Source organism: Somniosus microcephalus, unplaced genomic scaffold (assembly GCF_052327205.1).
Source record: "Somniosus microcephalus isolate GS21.2 unplaced genomic scaffold, FLI_Smic_1.0 unresolved_chr5, whole genome shotgun sequence".
NCBI classification, from domain to species: Eukaryota; Metazoa; Chordata; class Chondrichthyes; order Squaliformes; family Somniosidae; genus Somniosus; species Somniosus microcephalus.
The window spans coordinates 48,497,884-48,522,230 of record NW_028225183.1 but is presented as its reverse complement, the minus strand read 5'-3'; the positions used below and the strand labels follow the sequence as shown (position 1 = coordinate 48,522,230).

The 24,347-nt window shown below is 44.5% G+C and overlaps 2 protein-coding genes across 2 annotated transcripts; both read left to right on the top strand.

Moving 5' to 3' along the window:
* Positions 1 to 8,992: 8,992 nt before the first annotated feature.
* On the top strand, positions 8,993 to 9,432 carry LOC147088179 (histone H2B-like). Its single transcript, XM_085977942.1, has one exon. It carries the CDS (start codon positions 9,005 to 9,007, stop codon positions 9,377 to 9,379), a length of 375 nt encoding a protein of 124 aa, XP_085834068.1. The 5' UTR covers positions 8,993 to 9,004; the 3' UTR covers positions 9,380 to 9,432.
* A 943-nt stretch (positions 9,433 to 10,375) lies between these two features.
* Positions 10,376 to 10,800, top strand: LOC147088178 (histone H2AX-like). Its single transcript, XM_085977941.1, has one exon. The coding sequence runs from the start codon at positions 10,410 to 10,412 to the stop codon at positions 10,797 to 10,799; it is 390 nt and encodes a 129-aa protein (XP_085834067.1). The 5' UTR covers positions 10,376 to 10,409; the 3' UTR covers position 10,800.
* The last annotated feature ends 13,547 nt before the right edge of the window (positions 10,801 to 24,347 follow it).

Below are 24,347 nucleotides of genomic sequence, written 5' to 3'. Positions count from 1 at the left end.
GGTAGAGAGTGAAATCCAGTCATTCACCAGAAACTGAAAGGTACAGATAAAACCCACACTTGCATCCCGGTTAATGACAGATCCAGAGTGAAATCCACACTCACACACTTGTATAAAACACAAATTCTGACAGAATCTGACAGTTACAGAGGAAAATCCGCATGCACATTCCAGAGACTATATTAACAGAAATAAATCTTCTCTCACATCCCAGAGATTGAAAGCTGTAGAGTCAAACACAACCTCACACAGCAGTGACTGACAGACACAGAGTAAAATCCACATTCTTGTAATAGAGATTGACAGATACATAAAAAACCCACACACACATACCAGAAACTGACAGATAGAGAATAAAACCACACTCACATCCCAGAGTCTGACAGATAGAGAGTAAAACTCTCATGCACATCCAAGAGATGAGCAGAAATGGGATAACACTCACACTGATATACCAGAGAGTGACAGATAATGACTAAAATCTACACTCCCTTACCAGGAACTGGCTGGTGCTGTACTGAATAAAACCTTTACTCATATAACACAAACTGAGAGCTACAGCACAAAACCCGCACAAACATACAATAATCAGACAGGTACAGAACAAAATCCACACAGATACCAGAAACTGACAGGTACAGGACAGAACACAATTCACATAGCAGAAATTGACAGGTACAGGACAAAACCCCACTCAGATACCAGAAACTGACAGGTACAGCGTAAAATCACACTCACATGCCAGAAACTGACAGGTACAGGTCATAACCCAAATCACATACCAGAAGCTGACAGGCACAGGATAAAACACACTCACTTACCAGAAATTGAGAGGTACAGGATATAACCACACTCACAAACCAGAAACTGACAGGTACTTGATATAACCACACTCACAAACCAGAATCTGACAGGTACATAAGAACATAAGAAGTAGGAGCAGGAGTAGGCCATACGGCCACTCGGGCCTGCTCCGCCATTCAATAGGATCGTGGCTGATCCGAATCTAGACTCACGTCCACTTCCCTGCCCTCTCCCCCGTAACCCCTAATTCCCTTATGTGCTAGGAAACTGTGTATCTCCATTTTAAATTTATTCAATGTTGCAGCTTCCACAGCTCTCTGGGGTAGCAAATTCGATAGATTTACTACCCTCGGAGTGAAGAAGTTTCTCCTCATCTCAGTTTTGAATGCGCAGCCACTTATACTTAGATTATGCCCCCTAGTTCTAGTCTCACCCGCCAGTGGAAACATCCTCCCCGCATCCACCCGATCAAGGCCCCTGACAATCTTATATGTTTCGATGAGATCGCCTCTCATTCTTCTGAACTCCAATGAGTAGAGTCCCAACCTACTCAACCTTTCCTCATACGTCAACCCCCTCATCTCCGGAATCAACCGAGTGAACCTTCTCTGAACCGTCTCGAGAGCAAGTATAACTTTTCTTAAATATGGAAACCAAAACTGCACGCAGTATTCCAGGTGTGGCCTCACCAATGCCCTGTATAACTGCAGCAAGATTTCCCTGTTTTTTTACTCCATCCCCCTTGCATTAAAAGCCAAGATTCCATTGGCCTTCCTGATCACCTGCTGCACCTGCATACTAATTATTGTGTTTCATGCACCAGAACCCCCAGATCACTTTGCAGTTTCTCTCCATTTAGATAATAACTTGCTCTTTGATTTTTCTGCCAAAGTGCATAACCTCACACTTTCCAACAGGTACAGGACAACACCACACTCACGTACCAGAAACTGACAGGTACAGGGCAAAATCCCACTCACATACCAGAAACTGACAAGTACAGGGCAAAATAACACTCACATACCAGAAACTGACATGTACGGGACAAAATACCACTCACATACCAGAAACTGACAGGTACTGGACAAAACCCCATTCACATACCAGAAACTGACATGTACGGGACAAAGCCCCATTCACATACCAGAAACTGACATGTACGGGACAAAACCCCATTCACATACCAGAAACTGACAAGAACAGGGCAAAATCCCACTAAAATACCAGAATCTTACAAGTACAGGGCAAAATCCCACTATCATACCAGAAACTGACAGGTGCAGAACAAAACCCCACTCACATACCAGAAAATGACAGGTATAGGACAACACCACACTCACATACCAGAAACTGACAGGTACAGGACAAAATCCCACTCACATACCAGAAACTGACAGGTACAGAACAAAATTTCACTAACTTACCTGAAGCTGGCAGGTAGAGGGAAAAAACACTGACATACCAGTAACTGACAGGTACAGCACAACATCCCACTCACATACCAGAAACTGACAATATAGATTCAAATAGACACTGACATACAAGAAACTGAAAGGTACTGATTAAAACCCACTCTCACATAACATAAATTGACAAGTACAGTGCAAAACCTCGAGTAACTCACCAGAAACTGAAAGGTACAGAAAAAAATCCCCCTCAAATACGAGGAAATGAAAGTTGCAGTGTACACACTCACATCCCAGAGCATGAACGATACAGAGGAAAACCACACTTACATACCAGAGACTGAGAGGTACAGAGTGAAATCCATACTCACATACCAGAAACTCACAGCTATAGGGTAAAATCCACAATCACGTACCAGAGATTAAGAAATAGACAGTAAAAACCAGACTCGCATACCACAGATTGAGAGATACAGAGTAAAACTCATACTTACCTGAAAGAAACTGAGAGATACAGAATGAAACATACACTCACATATCATAAACTTACAGATACAGGGAAATAGCCAATCTCACATACCAGAAACCGGCATGGACTGATTAAAACCCACATTTCATAACCAAAACTGACAGATACAGAATAAAATCCCACTCACATAGCAGAGTCTGAATGATACAAATGAAAACACCTCTCACTTAGCAGATACTGAAAGATACAGAATAAAGCCACACACACAACAAAGACTGACAGATACAAAATAAGATCCACACTCACATGCCAGAATCTGAAAGAATTTAATACAGAGACGTGTGAGGTGATGCATTTTGGCAGCAGGAACAGGGAGAGGCAATATACACTTCACGGCACAGTTTTAAAGAGTGTGCAGGGACAGAGGGACCTGGGAGTTAACGTGCATAGATCCCTCTGAAGGTGGGGGGGGGGGACATTTTGAGAGAGTGGTTAGCAAAGCATATGGGATCTTGGGCTTCATAAATAGAGGTATTCGTACAAAAGTACAGAAGTTATGCTAAACCTTTATAAAGCGCTAGTTAGGCCACAACTGGAGTATTGCGTCCAGTTCTGGTCACCACACTTTATAAAGGATGTGATTCACTTACGAGGCTGCAGAGGAGATTTACCAGAATGGTCCCCGGGATGGGGGTTCTTAGCTATAAGGACAGGTTGGAGAAGCTGGATTTGTTTTCTTTAGAGCAAAGGAGGTTGAGGGGTGAATTGATAGAGGTGTGCAAGATTATGATGGATTTGGACAGGTTAGACGGGGAAAGGCTGGTCCCCCTAGTTCATGGTACAAGGACTAGGGGACACAGATTTAAGATTTAAGGTTTTGGGCAAGAGATACAGAGGGGATGTGACTAAAAACTTTTTTATGCAGCGATTGGTGAGGACCTGTTACTCGCTGCTGACGGAAGTAGTGAAAGCAGAGGCACTCAGTGTATTCAAGGGGAGACTGGATAGGTGCTTGAGGGAAATAAACTTGCTGGGCTATGGGGATAGAGCGGGGGAATGGGACTGACTGATTGCTCTTCAGATAGCCGGCACGGACTCGATGGGCCGAATGACCTCCTTCTGTGCCGTTTTGACTCCATTAATTTATGACAGCTAAAAACCGCATTCACACACCAGAGACTTCTAATACAAAATAAACCCACACTAACATACTAGAGACTGAGAGCTACAGCATTTTACCCATTGTTCCATGCCAGAAATAGACAGGTACAGAATAAAACCCACATTCACATACCAGAAACTGAGATACAGAAAAAACCCGCGCTCACATTAATGTTCTGTGATTACGATGGCCCGAATGAATTATTCGACTAAATTAATGCTGTTTCAGAGCGTTGTGAAATGTATTTGCAATGGCCTCCGGCATTGTCCCTTCCGACACCCCGTGCTTGGTCAGCTCCCCGGGCAGCACCAGACTCACGGCGGTCTGGATGTGTGGACACAATCCGCACACTCCAAACTATTAGTGGTTGGTGCCATCTCCTGGCTGCCAGCCTGTACTGCAACACGATAACCATTCATCAGCAACTATTTTAAATTGGAGAGAAATAACCTGAACATCTTGTTTACGTTCAGATTAAGATGATTGCAAGTGTTATTGGTCCTGACTAAAGCTCCAAAGACCTTTGGCGAGTGATCTGTAAACACAGAGGCTTTCATTTTAAATTAGAGCGATGGTGGTACAGTGATGAGCCCAGCTGCCCTTCCTAGCGAGCTGACTCGGGTTCGAATTCTCGGTATCATGGGGTGAGGGCTCAGTCCAAGTGGAATGAACCTCACTCTCACACACAGTACCAGAGACTGACAGATACAGAATTAATTTAACTCTCATACACTGGATCAGAGACTAATATATACTGAATGAATCCTACACTTTCATACAACACCAGAGACAGAGAGATACTGAATTAATCTAACTCTCACATATAGAATCATAGACTGACAAAGAGAGAATGAATCTCACACTCATATACAGAACCAGAAAATGATCGAGACAAAGTGAATTCCAATCTGATACAGAGTATTAAAGACTTCTGATACAGAATGAATCTCACTCTCAAACATAATACCAGAAACTGACAGACACAGAATGTACCTCACTGTCACATAGAGCATCAGACACTGACTAATACAGAATCAATCCGCACTGAAACAGATTGTCAGAGACTGACAGGTGCAGGATAAATCTCACACTCACATACTGTATCAGAGACAGACACACAGAATAAATCTCACACTCACATACTGTATCAGAGACAGACACACAGAATAAATCTCACACTCACATACTGTATCAGAGACAGACACACAGAATAAATCTCACACTCACATACTGTATCAGAGACAGACACACAGAATAAATCTCACACTCACATACTGTATCAGAGACAGACACACAGAATAAATCTCACACTCACATACTGTATCAGAGACAGACACACAGAATAAATCTCACACTCACATACTGTATCAGAGACAGACACACAGAATAAATCTCACACTCACATACTGTATCAGAGACAGACACACAGAATAAATCTCACACTCACATACTGTATCAGAGACAGACACACAGAATAAATCTCACACTCACATACTGTATCAGAGACAGACACACAGAATAAATCTCACACTCACATACTGTATCAGAGACAGACACACAGAATAAATCTCACACTCACATACTGTATCAGAGACAGACACACAGAATAAATCTCACACTCACATACTGTATCAGAGACAGACACACAGAATAAATCTCACACTCACATACTGTATCAGAGACAGACACACAGAATAAATCTCACACTCACATACTGTATCAGAGACAGACACACAGAATAAATCTCACACTCACATACTGTATCAGAGACAGACACACAGAATAAATCTCACACTCACATACTGTATCAGAGACAGACACACAGAATAAATCTCACACTCACATACTGTATCAGAGACAGACACACAGAATAAATCTCACACTCACATACTGTATCAGAGACAGACACACAGAATAAATCTCACACTCACATACTGTATCAGAGACAGACACACAGAATAAATCTCACACTCACATACTGTATCAGAGACAGACACACAGAATAAATCTCACACTCACATACTGTATCAGAGACAGACACACAGAATAAATCTCACACTCACATACTGTATCAGAGACAGACACACAGAATAAATCTCACACTCACATACTGTATCAGAGACAGACACACAGAATAAATCTCACACTCACATACTGTATCAGAGACAGACACACAGAATAAATCTCACACTCACATACTGTATCAGAGACAGACACACAGAATAAATCTCACACTCACATACTGTATCAGAGACAGACACACAGAATAAATCTCACACTCACATACTGTATCAGAGACAGACACACAGAATAAATCTCACACTCACATACTGTATCAGAGACACTATTCACACCTTTGATTGCTGTGATTATCATTCTGCCAAGGTGTAATAAAGGGCAGTTAGAAAGATTACCTGTAATCATCTGGCAGTATTCTCTGACTATATATGCTGTGTCTATATGCATTTCTCCTCTTCACCTGACGAAGGAGCAGCGCTCCGAAAGCTTGTGATTTCAAATAAAGCTGTTGGACTATAACCTGGTGTTGTGTGACTTCTTACATTTGTATCAGAGACAGACACACAGAATAAATCTCACACTTACATACAGTACCAGACAGTGACAGACAGAATTAAACTGATATTCACATACAGCATCAGAGATGACAGATACTCAGCATGAATCTCACACTCTCATACATAGAAATTTAGATTTTGGAGCAGGAGTAGGCCATTTGGCCCCTCGAGCCCGCTCCGCCATTTAATGAGATCATGGCTAATCATCCAAATTCAGTACCCTGTCTCTGCTTTCTCTCCATATCCCTTGATCCCTTTAGCCTCAAGAAATATATCCAACTCCTCCTTGAATATATTTAATGAATTGTCCTCAACTGCCCTGTGTGGCAGAGAATTCCACAGGTTCACCAGCTCAATCCCTCCTCAGCTCAGTCCTAAATGGCTTACCCCTTATCCTTAGACTGTGACCCCTGATTCTGAACTCCCCTGTCATCGGGAACATCTTTCCTGCATCTAGTCTGTCTAGTCCTGTTAGAATTTTATGAGTTACGATGAGATCCCCTCTTATTCTTCTAAGCTCTAGCGAATATAAGACCAATCGACCCAATCTCTCCTCATACATTACCAGATAATGACAGACAGAATTAATCTAAATCTCGCATACAGTACAGAATAAATCCCAAACTCACATGCCATACCAGGAACTGACAGATATAGAATAAATCTCAAACTCACATACAGTATCACAGATTGGCAGAGAAAAAGAATGAATCTCACACTGACACAGATTATCAGACGGTGACAGACCCAGAATTAATACACACTCGTACACAGTACCAGCAAATGATAGAGACAAAGTGAACCCCACATTAAAGACTGATTGGTGCAAAATGAATCTCACTCTCACATACAGTACCAGAGATTGACAGATATATAATACTCTAGCACACACATACAGAACAGAGACTGACAGACAGTGCATCAGAGGGCCTGGCAGATACAGAATGAGGCCACAATTACATGCAGTACAATTGATTTACATGTAGATTTAGTCCCACACTCACATACAGTACCAGGTACTAGCAGAAATGGAATGAATCTCAAACTAACATCAAGTGGCAGAGACTGATAGATGCAGTACGATTCCCACTTTCATAATCCGAGTGAGTAGCAGGTTCATGCAGAATTCTTCGCTGAAAGACAGTACAAGAGACAGACTGATTCCGAAGTAATTGGACACTAACATCCAGTACCAGAGACTGACAGATCCAGAATGACTCACACACTCACAATCAGTACCAGAGACTGACAGATACAGAATGACTCACACACTCACAATCAGTACCAGAGACTGACAGATACAGAATGACTCACACACTCACAATCAGTACCAGAGACTGAGAGATCCAGAATGACTCACACACTCACAATCAGTACCAGAGACTGACAGATCCAGAATGACTCAAACACTCACAATCAGTACCAGAGGCTGACAGATACAGAATGACTCCCACACTCACAATCAGTACCAGAGACTGACAGATACAGAATGACTCACACACTGACAATCAGTACCAGTGACAGACAGATGTAGAATGAATCTCAGACTCACACTCTACCAGAAAATGACAGATTCAGAATCAATAACAACACTGACACATGGTACAAGATAGAATCCCACCCTGATACTTAGTCATAGTCATAGAGTCATAGAGTTATACAGCACAGAAAGAGGCCCTTCGGCCCATCATGTCCCCGCCAGCCATCAAGCACTGTCTATTCTATCGCCGCTCCTTCATCGTCACTGGCTCAAAATCCTGGAACTCCCTCCCTAACAGCACTGTGGGAGTACCTTCATCACACGGACTGCAGCGGTTCAAGAACCTGTCTCACCAAAAACTTCTCAAAGGGCAATTAGGGATGGGCGTAAATGCTGTCCTTGCCAGCGATGCCCACATCCCATGAACGAATAAAAAAAAAGTGACGGACAGGAAACTAAAGGATTCCACACTCACATACCGTAACAGAGAGTGAGATTGAGAATGATTCCTACACTTACATAAATCAATTCTATTTCAATTTCAATTTTATTTGTCACATAACCAAATACAACAAGTGAAATCCAGTCAGTGAAATGTTTTTTTCTTAATGAGCCGAGCGCACCAATCAACAAAGGACACTTAGCTGCCTGGGACGCACGGAGCCCGCAAGGACGGCAGAGACTGAGTGATACAGAACTATCCCCACACACACAGTATTAGAGATTGGCAGATGCAGAACTAAAGTGGCGGAGACCACACCGCAATGCGTGAATATAGTGCACAAATTGGAGGAAGTCTATCTAACTGGCTATCCCGTCCGGAAGGAGTGTTTGCGGCCCTGGAAGATGGTCTGGGAAATGGTGAATGGGCAGATGTCACACACGCACTTGCAGGGGGCGTACTGGTGGCAAACACTCAGTCTGATTGGATACCTAAAGAAGCCAATCAGAGATATGCAGAAGAATGGAAATTGACATCATTCCTAACCAGCCAATCACAATCATTGCCTTCATCCATCCCTCATTAGCATAGGACTGTGGGGTTGCCTATATATTCCGAGCGCGGAGTGGGTTTGAATCATTTTGTTGCTGAAATCGAGCTTAAGAATGGTGGACGCAAAGAAGACAGCTGCTAAGAAGGGCGCTAAGAAAACCGTCACTAAACCGGCAGCGAAGGGCGGCAAGAAGCGCAGAAAGTCGAGGAAGGAGAGTTACTCCATCTACATCTACAAAGTGATGAAGCAGGTTCACCCTGACACTGGCATCTCCTCCAAGGCCATGAGCATCATGAACTCGTTTGTGAACGATGTTTTCGAGCGTATCGCGAGTGAGGCTTCCCGCCTGACCCATTACAACAAGCGGCACACCATCAGCTCCCGGGAGATCCAGACCGCCGTGCGCCTGCTGCTGCCCGGGGAGCTGGCCAAGCACGCCGTGTCGGAAGGGACAAAGGCGGTGACCAAATACACCAGCTCCAAGTAAAACTCTACGCTGTCCTGAAAGAACAAACCCAAAACACAACGGCTCTTTTAAGAGCCACCCACTATCTCTCTGAAAGAGCTACACAACGCATCGCCTTGTAGATTCAATTTACTGTAATTATTAAGAACGTTTGAAGTTCCAGCTGCAGATGTAGTTTTAATTCTCAGATAAGCAGTTTCATTGACCGGATCGCCCTTAGCGTCGATGTTGTATTTCCCGCCCACTAAAACACAAACACGGTCCTTGGTCGCACTTTGCCTTTGCTCTCAGACCCGTTTATTTGCAGCGCCAGCCGACTAATTAAAAGTTTGTTTTAGGTGTGAGATTCCTATTTCAGTCACCTCGTTCTCTGTCAAGACCTTTGCATTTTTCTAAAGCCAGTTGGGAGTCCATCCGTTTATTAACCGGAGATTTGCTGCATTGTAACAACCCGGAATGGGAGTTATTCGAGATTAGAACGGGGTCAGTTTGAACACTCTGCCCCTCTTTTCTCACAGCAGGACTCCCAGATCTGGTTTCACTCCCGCAGCAGCGCCTGTGCAAAGGATCGATCGATAATCTGTGAATCCTCACTTTTACAAAATTTGAGCTGGAATGTGTCCCGTTACAGAATCAATGGGAATTTAATCCCGCCCGTGAAAGTGCGATATTCAACCCGAAATTAATCCTGATTGTAACAGCCTGGAATTTGCAAGGGAGAGATGAAATAAGATAAAATGAATTTTTAAAAACATGGTGAAAACTTTGGCTAATGGTATATTTATTAACTTAATTCGCTCGTTTAGGAAAATAATTGGCGGACTTTTCGAATTTTAAAAATGGTTGGCGGTCTGACTGTTGGGGACAGTTATTTCCACACACTTATCATTGGTGGGAAAACCAGACTGTGATTGGTCACCGGAAAACACCAATGAAATTCACCACAGAGAGACCAATCACAAGTACGCTCTCTGCATTCCTCCAGAAGGTATAAGAAGGGCCGATGTGGGCGGAGACTTTCATTCTTTCTCTGAACGCGTTGATTGTGAAAATGTCTGGCAGAGGAAAAACTGGCGGTAAAGCTCGGGCCAAGGCCAAGTCCCGCTCATCCCGGGCCGGACTGCAGTTCCCTGTGGGCCGGGTTCACAGGCTCCTCCGAAAGGGCAACTACGCTGAGCGTGTGGGTGCCGGAGCCCCGGTCTACATGGCTGCTGTGCTCGAGTATCTGACCGCTGAAATCCTGGAGCTGGCCGGAAACGCGGCCCGCGACAACAAGAAGACCCGCATCATCCCCAGACACCTGCAGCTGGCCGTCCGCAACGACGAGGAGCTCAACAGGCTGTTGGGAGGGGTGACAATCGCTCAGGGCGGGGTGCTGCCTAATATCCAGGCGGTGCTGCTGCCCAAGAAAACCAGCACTGCCAGCTCCAAGAGCAAGTAAAGCGGACAAGATTCAATCTGATAACCCAAAGGCTCTTTTCAGAGCCACCCACAGTTTCCAGGAAAGGGCTGGTTCCTGTTCTGTTCTATGGCTCACAATTATCTCAGATCTAATTTAACATGTTAAATCTTAAATTCTACTTTGAAATTCACAGATTTGCCCATTAAGTTATCTATCCACCACTCACCTGACAATCAGACGCTGCCACACAGACAGAGTGACTGATACAATTGCTATCCTGTATGAACGAACACTCCCTCACTCACATGCAGTACCAGTGAGTGAGCGCTTGTGCTTTTCCTATATTCACCTGTCAATCCCACACTGATACAGTACCAGTGAGTGACAGATAAAGTTTCTAGTGTAGCCTCACCAGACAATTAAAAATGTCACATTATACTAGACAGTGTCAGATACAGTATCGATCGTTTTTCACCAGCCAATCTGCCACTGACAATACAGGCAGTGACAGAGGCGTTGTCTATCATAGGCACTTTTGTCAATCCCACTGCCACACTGTACAAGAGAGTGACAGATACAGTATCCCATATTCAGCAGTGACTCTCACATTGGCACCAAGAGCCAGAGTGACAGAGACAGTATCTATCCCACAATCAAAGATCAACCACACTGTTCACACCGGAATCGGGTGAGCGCGTCCATCTGCTTTTAATGGTTCTTTGGAGTTTTCAGCTGGACCAATAAACTATTTGGCAATGGATTTAAGCTGAACATAAACACGGTGCTGAAGTATTTTCTCTCCAAATTAAAATGGTTTCTGCTGAATTATTGTCTCTTGTTGCAGCACTCACCGTCAGTCACTAGATGGCAGAGACCTTTAATAGTTTGGAAAGTGCGGATTGTGTCCACTCATCCAGACCGCCGTGAGTCTGGTGCTGTCCGGGGAGCTGGGCAAGCACGGGGTGACCAAATACCTCAGCTCCAAGTAAAACACTACAATTTACTGACAGAAATATAGAAATCACAACGGCTCCTTTAAGAGCCACCCACAGCCTCTCTGAAGGAGCCGCCAGTTTACTGCACTGATTTCGTCAGTTTATTCATTCCAGCTAACGTCCTTTCAATCTGGTGAGGAAATTATCAGAACAATAGTATAACTGCTCCAAATTAATGTCTGTCTCAGATGAATTTTATAATTATAAATAAAAGTCTTTAATTTTAAATTTGGTGGAATGTTTCAAACTTTATTTTAGAATTGATCAATAGAGGGCAATAGTTAGTTCTGTTAAGGAAATGGGATTCCAATCAAGCGACCAATCCGAAGTAGCCTCAGGATAGAGCGGGCACCGACAGTGAGAACTGGAATCTTTACAATCTATATTAACGATTTGGAGGAGGGGACCAAGTGCAACATATCCAAGTTTGCCGACGATACAAAGATGGGAGGGAAAGCTGTGAGTGAGGAGGATATAAAAAACCTGCAAAAGGCCATAGACAGGCTAAGTGAGTGGGCAGAAATTTGGCAGATGGAATATAATGTTGGAAAGTGTGAGGTTATGCACTTTGGCAGAAAAAATCAAAGAGCAAGTTAATATCTAAATGGAGAGAAAGTGCAAAGTGCTGCAGTACAAAGGGGTCTGGGGGTCCTGGTGCATGAAACACAGAAGGTTCGTATGCAGGTACAGCAGGTGATCAGGAAGGCCAATGGAATCTTTGCTTTTATTGCAAGGGGGATGGAGTATAAAAGCAGGGAAGTCTTGCTTCAGTTATACAGGGTACTGGTGAGGCCACACCTGGATTACTGTGTACAGTTTTGCTTTCTGTGAAAAATCCATTAAATGGAACAAGGACTCAAACAGACGATATCGTAGAATTAACACAAGTACTTTATTAACAACTGGGAAACACGTTTACAGACAGCCTGCATCAGCATCCTGGCATTCCACCTTGTGCTGACCTAACAGGAAGCAAAACTCTGACCTTAGAAGCAGCATTGGCTACAGCACCACCTGGTGGATAACCTTAATCATAACATCCCAGATTACTATATCCCTCCCCCCTTAACATTTCAGTATGAATTTCTTAACAAACAACCATTCCTGAGGGTCACATAAGGAGTCTCCATTCATCACGTTCCATACTTGATGAATCTAACAGTTCAGTATCAATCTCTCTGGTGGCTTGTGAGCCCTTTGTGAACATCTAACAGTAAAGTCCCTGCTTGTTTGTGGTGAAGCCACCAGCTGCTCCTGAGCAGTGCTCAGAGTATCTGACTCTGCAACAATGGTTTCCTCTTGATGGCTAGGTTCCTGTGGAATTATCTCTGTCCCTGGTGGTGGCACCACAGATGCACTTGGATAACTGGGGGCAACCCTGTCTTCAGTCGTTGCATCTGGAACCTTCATTTCAATTTCCCCTTGTCTGGGAAGTATCTGATCTACATATCTGCATATCTACCATCTCCCAACAAAACCTTGTATGATACTGGACCTGTCATTGAGTCTATGAAGCCAGGAATCCACTTTGGTCCATAACAGAAATTCCTGGTAAGGATCGCATCTCCTTCTCCAAAACTTCGGCTCTTTGTTCTTTTGTCATGGTTCTCTTTTTGTTTGTTTTGTCTGTTTTCCATTTTCCTTTTTAGGTCTGGGTGGACAAGGTCAAGAGTGGAGCGTAGTCTACGACCTAATAACATCTCAGCAGGAGAGAGTCCTGTGGTGGATTGAGGTGTTATTCTGCAGCTGAACAGAACCCGTGACACTTTGGCTGCTAAACTCCCTTTTGCACTTTTTTTCATCAGCTCCTTAAATGTTTGTACGGCTCTCTCCACAAGTCCATTCGAGGTTGGATGATATGGAGCAGAGGTCACCTGCACTATGTCATTTTTTCCCAAGAACTATTTTGTCTCTGTACTCACAAAACAAGTGGCATTGTCACTCACCACAATCTCCGGTAGCCCTTGATTACCGCAGCTCCAATGCAGGCAGTCTATAGTAGTAGTGGCAGAAGCAGAATTTACAGGATAAACATCCATCCACTAGGAATGTGCATCAATGATTATGAGGAACATCTTCCCCATGAATGGACTCGCATAATCTAAGTGCAATCTTCTCTATGGTTTATCCAGCCACTCCCAGGGGTGGAGAGAAGCCGCTGCTGGTGCCTTCCGGTGTTCTCGACAAGTGCTGCATGTCTAGACTAGATTTTTTATCTCCTCATCTAGCTTTGGCCACCACAAGTAACTCGTAGCCTAGGCTTTCATATGCGAGACCCCAGGATGACACTGATGTAGTTGCTCTAGAATAGACTGTCGTGCTGGCCGTGGAATAATCACTTGTGCTCCCCACAACACGCAACCATGCTGCACACTCAGCTCTGTTTTCCTGACACTGTAGGGTGTGAAGTCAGCCCCTTCCAGATGCTGTGGCCATCCCCTCACCACATATTCTCGAACTCTAGACAGTACTGGATCTTTACCTGTCCATGTTCTTACTTGCTCTGCAGTCACAAGTGCCGTGTCAGTGTCCTCCAACATCAAAACTCTGTCCTCTGGAGCTGCATGGGTAGGTGTGCCTGGCAGTGGAAGATGGCTCAAGGCATCTGCGTTCCCATGGTACTTGCCTGCCTTGTAGACGATGACATACTCATATGCCCTCAGCGTCACTGCCCACCTCTGGATCCGGGGTGACACCATCTGTGGAACTGCTTTCATTTCATTGAAAAGAGAGAGAAGAGGTTTATGTTCGGTGCATTTGGTGAACTTCCTGCCATATATGTACTTGTGGAACCTCTGTAACCCAATCATGACTGCTAACCCCTCCTTGTCTAACTGGGAAAAAAAATTTCCGCTGCTGTTCGAGTTTGGGACATAAACCCTATTGGTCTTTCAGTTCCATCTTCCATGCAGTGTGAAATAACTGCCCCCACCTCTTAAGGTGAAGCATCACAAGAGAGAATAATGTCTTTCTCTGCATTGTAGTGAACCAGCACATCCGACGACAGCATCAGTTGCTTGGACTGTACAAATGAAACCCCCTGCTCCTCTCTCCACTGCCACGGTGTCTCCTTGCACAGTAGTTTGTGAAGAGGTGCTAGCACAGTTGACAAGTTTGGTAAAAATCTCTTATAATAGTTCAGCAGTCCCAGGTAAGCTTTTAACTCAGCCACATTTGTAGGAGCAGGGGCGTCCTGCAGCGCTTGTACCTTCTCCTTGAGTGGATGGAGCCAGGTGGCATCCATTCTGTGTCCCAGGAACACTGCCTCATTCCCCAGGAAAGTGCACTTACTCCTCTTCAGCCGGAACCCTGCCCTCTCCAATCACTGTAGTACCTCTCTCAGAGTGCTCAGATGCTCCTGGCCGGTTCTTCCCTTCACCAGAATGTCATCCAGATAGATGGAAACATGTGGAATCCCTTGCAGTACAGCTTCGATTGTCCTCTGGAAGATAGCTGGACAGATGAGACACCAAACGGTAAGCAGTTATATGTAAACAAGCCCTTGTGTGTATTTATGGTGACATACTTCTTTGATTCGTCATCCAGTGTAATCTGCAAGTAGGCATGACTCATATCCAACTTTGTGCATATCGTTCCTCCAGCCAGATTTGCAAAGAGATCCATTGTTTTGGGAATAGGATACTGCTCTAGTTTGGACACCCGATTGACAGTCAATTTATAGTCTCCACAGAGTCTTACCAAATTGTCCGGTTTTAACACAGGTACTATGGGAGCTGCCCATTCCAAACATTTCACCGGCTCCAGTATGTTCTCTCTCAATAGACGGTCAAGCTCAGCCTCTACCTTTGGCTTCCTAGCATAAGGCACAGGTCATTGTTTAAAAAACCTTGGCAGTGCCTCCTTGTCTACATAAATCTTAGCTGGGGGCCATTAAATGTGCCAAGTTCCTCCTTGAGCACACTCTCATGTTCACTCAACACTTCTTGCAAAGTCAACTGTTTGCCCGCATCTATTTGATGTACTGCTCCCCAGTCTAATTTAAGTTCTTTTATCCAGCCCCGACCTAACAGGTTTGGTCCGGTACCCAATACTATAACTACCGATAGCTGTTCCACTGTGTCTCTGTGTTGCACAGTTACCTTAGCTGTACCTAATCTCGCTACTCATTCACCTGTATATGTTTTAAGATGCAGGGAGCAAGGCTTTAACTCTGGAACTTTTGCACGGTTCCATAATTTTGAGTACTCTGCCTTGTTCATTTATTCACGCCACACCCTGTATCCACTTCAAAGTTCACCTTAGATTCATTTACTCTCAGTTGCAATGTGATAGGAGCCACTTTTGGAAAGTTCTCTAACATGCCATACATTATGAACATGTCCTCTTCTTCCTCAGCATCCCCACTGATGTGGTGTGCTCCATGTATTTTCACTTCTCTCCCTTGGTTTTGCTGTCTTCCCCCTTTTGGTTTGGATTCCACCACAGGTGATTTCACCCTGCAAGCTCGTTTTATGTGTCCTCGTTTCCCACACTTGCAGCACTTTTCCTCCAGAAAACAACATTTAGTCGCCAGGTGATCGCCCTTGCATCTATAACATGCCTTCACAATTTCACATTGTGGTCTCTGACGCATGTTCAACTTGTGCACAACAACCTGACCTGCAACATGCGTAGCATTAGCGCTTTCTGAACCCTGTACTTCTTTTACATCTCGGTTCACTGTCTCTATGGCTTGTGCAAGTTCCAATGCTTTTTCATAAGTAACTCCAGTCTCAAATAATAATCTACGTTGCATTCAGTTGTCCATAATTCCACAAACTAGCCTATCTCACAGCATTTCCTTCAGGTTGTTCCCATAATTGCAATCTTCTGCTAATTTACACAACACCACTACATAGTCGATTATGCCCTCTTCCTCTTTCCTGTTCCTTGAATTAAACTTGAAACACTGTACAATCTCACTAGGCTTAGGGTTGAAATGTTATTTTAGCAAAACCACTAATTCACCATATGGTTTGTCTCCAGGCTTTTCAGGACTGAGCAGATTTTTTATCAAACTGTAGGCTTGGCTTCCCACTGAACTAAGCAGAATGGCTTTCCATTTTCCGGCATCATTTATTTCATTTGCTTCGATAAAATAACCCAACACTTCACAGTATTCTTCCCAGGTTTGAGCTTGAATATCAAAAGCAGAAACCGTTCCTATCATGGCTGCCATGCTCTCTTCCAGCTTGTAGCTAACTTTAGCTCGTGATTTTGTTGCTAAATATCCCGGCAGACTTTTCTTCTTTATGCAGCATCCTTAAGTTGCCTCGTCGCCAAATGTGATAAATCCATTAAATGGAACAAGGACTCAAAGAGACGATATCGTAGAATTAACACGAGTACTTTATTAACAACTAGGAAACACGTTTACAGACAGCCAGCATCAGCATCCTGGCATTCCACCTTGTGCTGCCCTAACAGGAAGCAAAGCTCTGACCTTAACAGGAAGCAAACCTCTGACCTTAACAGGAAGCAAACCTCTGACCTTAGTAGCAGCATTGGCTACAGCACCACCTGGTGGATAAACTTAATCATAACATCCCAGATTACTATACATTCCATATTTAAGTAAAGATATACTTGCTCTCGAGGCAGTTCAGAGAAGGTTCACTCAGTTGATTCCGGAGATGAGTGGGTTGACTTATGAGGAAACGTTGAGTAGGTTTAGCCTCTACTCATTGGAATTCAGAAGAATGAGAGGCGATCTTATCGAAACATATAAGATTGTGAGGGAACTTGATCGGGTGGATGCGGTGAGGATCTTTCCACTGATGGGTGAGACTAGAGCTAGGGGGCAGACTCTTAGAATAAGGGGCTGCCCTTTCAAAACTGAGATGAAGAGAAACTTCTTCAGAGGGTAGTAAATCTATGGAATTTGCTACCACAGAGAGCTGTGGAAGCTGCGACATTAAATACATTTAAAACGGAGATAGACAGTTTCCTCGCTGATAAGGGAATTAGAGGTTACGGGGAGCGGGCAGGGAAGTGGCCGTGAGTCTAGGTTCGGATCAGCTATGATCCTATTGAATGGCGGAGCAGGCCCGAGGGGCCGTATGGCCTACTCCTGCTCCTACTTCTTATGTTCTTATGTTATGTTTATCATTACAGTCCATCCAATGACTTTCCTGAAACCCTTGAATTTCACAATCCCCGACAGTATCTGTGCAGGAAGCAAACTTCAGAAGGAGAATAATCTCACAAGTTGGCCTCTTGTCACAGCAGCTCGGTTTAACCTATTGTGAGGTGGAAATCTCCGGTTCCCCGTCACACCATCTGTCTGATGTATAAAAGCTGAATGGAAACAGGACACTGGGCGCCTGGACACCCAGGAAGACTAAAAGAGCATTTCACTGTGAGGGGAGAATACAGGGTCCGGGCCAAAGAGTCACTTGTAGCCCCATAGTCCTTATAATTCTGAAGCTATTCCCCACCCCAATATATCCCCGCTCCCGGTCCCAGGGCCCTGCTCTCTCTCTGAGGCGGTGGGTGGCTCTGAGAAGAGCCTTTGTTTTGTGCCCTGGATGTTGTCACTAAGTACTTTACGGTGGCGCTTGGCTCCGCCTTTTCCCAGTCCTTTGCCTCCTCTACCTCTTCCAGCTATGACGATTCCTCACAGGAATATAAACTGAATGTATTTATGAAGCCAGCCCGGATCTGATTGAGAAAGGCAGAGTGTGAGAGAGGCTGGGAGGAGACAGAATCAGAGTGACAGGCTGAGCAGAGAGAGCGTCCTCTGAGCTTCAGCTCCGCCTCCAGCTTTCACGCTTCAGCATTTAAATATTTGCCTGCTCCTCCCCCTCTCCCCGCACAAGCGACAGGAAGGGCCCATGCGAGCTTCCCTCCCCCAGCTCTACCAGCGGGTGCTGTTTGCTTGGTGCTCGGCTGATGATCGCTGAACACATCATAGAGCGGAGATATCACGGGCCGAGTAAGGGAGCAAACAGCAGCCTCTTCACAGCAACACATCGCATTGGGACTGTGTCCGCAGATGGGCTTTGAGTCGGGGTAATTTCAGCGGCAGATTGGAACAGGAACGAGTTCCGTAACATGGAGTGAGTGGGGGAAGGGAGAGGCCATTCTCGGGCTGTGTGTGTACAGTGCAAGGTAACAAAGAAAGTAAATCACCGCGCTCTTTCAAATCATTGCTACTTTCTTCCCCCAAATCATTAGTGAATGTTCCTGAATCGGTTCAAGTCTCACCGTGTCTGTTGTTCTAGGGCAGCGAACAGTGGAAAGTCAGCCTGACTGTGAGGATGTGGGCAGTTTCACAAAGTGCATTTATTTCAGGCAGCAGGTGAGATGTGTGAAAGATCACATTTCAAAAATCGGTTATTTTTTCGCTGCGTTGTGTTCTCCAGAAACGTATTGCTGGAGATGGGGAGATACATTGTGAGTCCCCCAAATACACCAGGATCCGGATTCTGTGGCAGTCTGTTAATTACACAGGCCCTCAACTCGCTTTCAATAGACTGAAAACAATTGTTTGTACTGACCAGGTGCCTGTGGTTATATTCCAAGAAGCGTTCCTGAACTTTATATGTCGTCCCTTGGGAGTGGGAGGTATAAACCTGGACTGTGCCAATCGGATGGTGACATTCATGATCCAGTGCTGGGTTTGTGTTGTGTCTGGATGCTGATAACTCACTATAGAACCGTCCTACACACCTGGTGTGGTGAATCTGAGTGCCGCTGTGCTGCAGTGAGGTCAGAAAGTGTAACTTTGTATCGCGGTTGCACATACAGAAACTGACAGGTACATGACAAAACCCCATTCACGTACCCGAAACAGACAGGTTCAGGACAAAACACAACTCACATACCAGAAATTAATAGGTACAAGCAAAATCCCACTTACATACCAGAAACTGACAGAAACAGGACAAAATTCCAGTCATATTCCAGAAATTGACAGGAACAGGGCAATACCCCTTTGACGGACAAGAAAATGACAGGTACAGGACAATATCCTATTCACATACCAGAAATTGACAGGCTCAGCACAAACCCACTCACATATCAGTAACTGGCAAGTTCAGGACGAACATTCACTCACGTATCAAAATCTTATCGTTAAAGGTCAAAACCCCACTCATAACAGGTACAGATAGGTACAGGGCAAAACTCCACTCATATCAGAAACTGACAGGTACACGAGAAAACCAGTCACATACCTGAAACTGCCAGGTACAGGACAAAGCCCCACTCATATACCAGTTACTGATAGGTACAGGACAAAACTCTACTCACATATCAGAAATAGAGAGGTTCAGGACAAAACTCCACTCACTTAACAGCAACTGACAGGTACAGGTCAAATCCTCACTCACATACCAGAAACTGACAGGTACTGAAAAAAATCCCACTCACATATCAGAAACTGAAAGGTACAGGAGAAAACACCACTCATATAACAGAAACTGACATGTACATGACAAAACCCCATTCACGTACCAGAAACAGACAGGTTCAGGACAAAATACAACTCACATACCAGGAACTGATAGGTACAGGACAAAAAACCACTCAGGTACAAGAAACTGACGTTAACAGGTAAAACACCAATCACATACCAGAAACTGACAGGTACTGGACAAAAGCCCATTCACATACCAGAAACTGACAGTTACAGGACAAAGCTCCACTCATATACCAGGTAGAGGACAAAACCCCACTTAAGTACCAGAAACTGACACAAACTGGATAAAATACCTGCATATACCAGAAGCTGACAGGTACAGGGCAAAACCCCTCTCACATATCAGAAACTGAGGGGTACAGAGCAAAACCCCACTCACATATCAGATACTGAGAGGTACAGAACAAAACCCCACTCACATATCAGATACTGAGAGGTACAGGACAAAACCTCACTCACATATCAGATACTGAGAGGTACAGAGCAAAACCCCACTCACATATCAGATACTGAGAGGTACAGGACAAAACCCCTCTCACATATCAGATACTGAGAGGTACAGGGCAAAACCCCTCTCACATATCAGATACTGAGAGGTACAGGACAAAACCCCACTCACATATCAGATACTGAGATGGACAGGCCAAAACCCCACTCTCATATCAGATACTGAGAGGTACAGGGCAAAACCCCTCTCACATATCAGATACTGAGATGTACAGGGCAAAACCCCACTCACATATCAGATACTGAGAGGTACAGGACAAAACCCCACTCTCATATCAGATACTGAGAGGTACAGGGCAAAACCCCACTCACATATCAGATACTGAGAGGTACAGGGCAAAACCCCTCTCACATATCAGATACTGAGAGGTACAGGGCAAAACCCCACTCACATATCAGATACTGAGAGGTACAGGACAAAACCCCACTCTCATATCAGATACTGAGGGGTACAGGACAAAACCCCAATCACATATCAGATACTGAGAGGTACAGGACAAAGACTCTCTCACATATCAGATACTGAGAGGTACAGGGGAAAACCCCACTCACATATCAGATACTGAGGGGTACAGGACAAAACCCCTCTCACATATCAGATACTGAGGGGTACAGGACAAAACCCCACTCACATATCAGATACTGAGATGTACAGGGCAAAACCCCACTCACATATCAGATACTGAGAGGTACAGGACAAAGCCCCTCTCACATATCAGATACTGAGAGGTACAGGACAAAACCCCTCTCACATACCAGATACTGAGAGGTACAGGACAAAACCCCACTCACATATCAGATACTGAGAGGTACAGGGCAAAACCCCACTCTCATATCAGATACTGAGATGTACAGGACAAAACCCCTCTCACATACCAGATAGTGAGAGGTACAGGACATAACCCCTCTCACATATCAGATACTGAGAGGTACAGGACAAAACCCCTCTCACATACCAGATACTGAGAGGCACAGGGCAAAACCCCACTCACATATCAGATACTGAGAGGTACAGGACAAAACCCCACTCACATATCAGATACTGAGAGGTACAGGACAAAACCCCTCTCACATATCAGATACTGAGAGGTACAGGGCAAAACCCCACTCACATATCAGATACTGAGAGGTACAGGACAAAACACCTCTCACATATCAGATACTGAGAGGTACAGGACAAAACCCCTCTCACATATCAGATACTGAGAGGTACAGGACAGAACCCCACTCACATACCAGATACTGAGATGTACAGGACAAAACCCCACTCACATATCAGATACTGAGAGGTACAGGGCAAAACCCCTCTCACATATCAGATACTGAGAGGAACAGGACAAAACAATACTGAAAAATCTGATACTGAGAGGTACAGGACAAAACCCCACTCACATATCAGATACTGAGAGGTACAGGGCAAAACCCCTCTCACATATCAGATACTGAGAGGCACAGGACAAAACCCCTCTCACATATCCGATACTGAGAGGTACAGAGCAAAACCCCACTCACATATCAGATACTGAGAGGTACAGAGCAAAACCCCACTCACATATCAGATACTGAGAGGTACAGGACAAAACCCCTCTCACATATCAGATACTGAGAGGTACAGGACAAAACCCCACTCACATATCAGATACTGAGATGTACAGGACAAAACCCCACTCTCATATCAGATACTGAGAGGTACAGGGCAAAACCCCTCTCACATATCAGATACTGAGAGGTACAGGGCAAAACCCCACTCACATATCAGATACTGAGAGGTACAGGACAAAACCCCACTCACATATCAGATACTGAGGGGTACAGGACAAAACCCCACTCACATATCAGATACTGAGAGGTACAGGACAAAGACTCTCTCACATATCAGATACTGAGAGCTACAGGACAAAACCCCTCTCACATATCAGATACTGAGAGGTACAGAGCAAAACCCCACTCACTTATCAGATACTGAGAGGTACAGGACAAAACCCCTCTCACATATCAGATACTGAGAGGTACAGGACAAAACCCCTCTCACATATCAGATACTGAGGGGTACAGGACAAAACCCCTCTCACATATCAGATACTGAGAGGTACAGGGCAAAACCCCACTCACATATCAGATACTGAGAGGTACAGGACAAAACCCCACTCACATATCAGATACTGAGAGGTACAGGACAAAACCCCTCTCACATATCAGATACTGAGAGGTACAGGGTAAAACCCCACTCACATATCAGATACTGAGAGGTACAGGGCAAAACCCCACTCACATATCAGATACTGAGAGGTACAGGACAAAACCCCTCTCACATATCAGATACTGAGAGGTACAGGACAAAACCCCTATCACATCAGATACTGAGACGTACAGGACAAAACCCCACTCACATATCAGATACTGAGAGGTACAGGACAAAACCCCACTCACATATCAGATACTGAGAGGTACAGGACAAAACCCCTCTCACATATCAGATACTGAGATGTACAGGACAAAACCCCACTCACATATCAGATACTGAGAGGTACAGGGCAAAACCCCACTCACATATCAGATACTGAGAGGTACAGGACAAAACACCTCTCACATATCAGATACGGGGAGGTACAGGACAAAACCCCTCTCACATATCAGATACTGAGAGGTACAGGACAGAACCCCACTCACATACCAGATACTGAGATGTACAGGACAAAACCCCACTCACATATCAGATACTGAGAGGTACAGGACATAAGCCCTCTCACATATCAGATACTGAGAGGTACAGGACAAAACCCCACTCACATATCAGATACTGAGAGGTACAGGACAAAACCCCACTCACATATCAGATACTGAGAGGTACAGGACATAAGCCCTCTCACATATCAGATACTGAGAGGTACAGGACAAATCCCCACTCACATATCAGATACTGAGAGGTACAGAGCAAAATCCCACTCACATATCAGATACTGAGAGGTACAGGGCAAAACCCCTCTCACATATCAGATACTGAGAGGTACAGGACAAAACCCCACTCAAAAATCAGATACTGAGAGGTACAGGGCAAAACCCCTCTCACATATCAGATACTGAGAAGTACAGGACAAAGCCCCTCTCACATATCAGATACTGAGAGGTACAGAGCAAAACCCCACTCACATATCAGATACTGAGAGGTACAGGGCAAAACCCCACTCTCATGCCAGAAACAGTTAGGTACAGGACAAAAAAGCCACTCACATACGAGTTACTGAAAGGTACAAGACAAAACTCCAGTCATATCTCAGAAACTAACAGATACACATGAAAAGCACACTCATACCAGGAACTGCCAGGTACAGGACAAAGCCCAACTCACATAACAGGAACGAATTGACACAGGACAGCACCACACTCAATTATCAGAAACTGACAGGTACAGGACTAAACCACACTCAATTATCAGAAACTGACAGGTACACCAGAAAACCCTACTCACATACCAGAAACTGACAGGTACAAAATAAAGCCCCACTCACATAACAGAAACTGACAGGTACAGGTCAAAACCTCACTTACATACCAGAAACTGACAGGTAAAGTACAAAACTCCACTCACGTACCAGAAACTGACAGGTACAGGACAAAATCCCACTCACACTCCAGGAAATGATAGATACAGGACAAAACCCC

Excerpts from the sequence above, each read along its gene's own strand:
- LOC147088179 (XM_085977942.1), top strand. The coding sequence starts at position 9,005 with ATGGTGGACGCAAAGAAGACAGCTGCTAAGAAGGGCGCTAAGAAAACC.
- LOC147088178 (XM_085977941.1), top strand. The coding sequence starts at position 10,410 with ATGTCTGGCAGAGGAAAAACTGGCGGTAAAGCTCGGGCCAAGGCCAAG.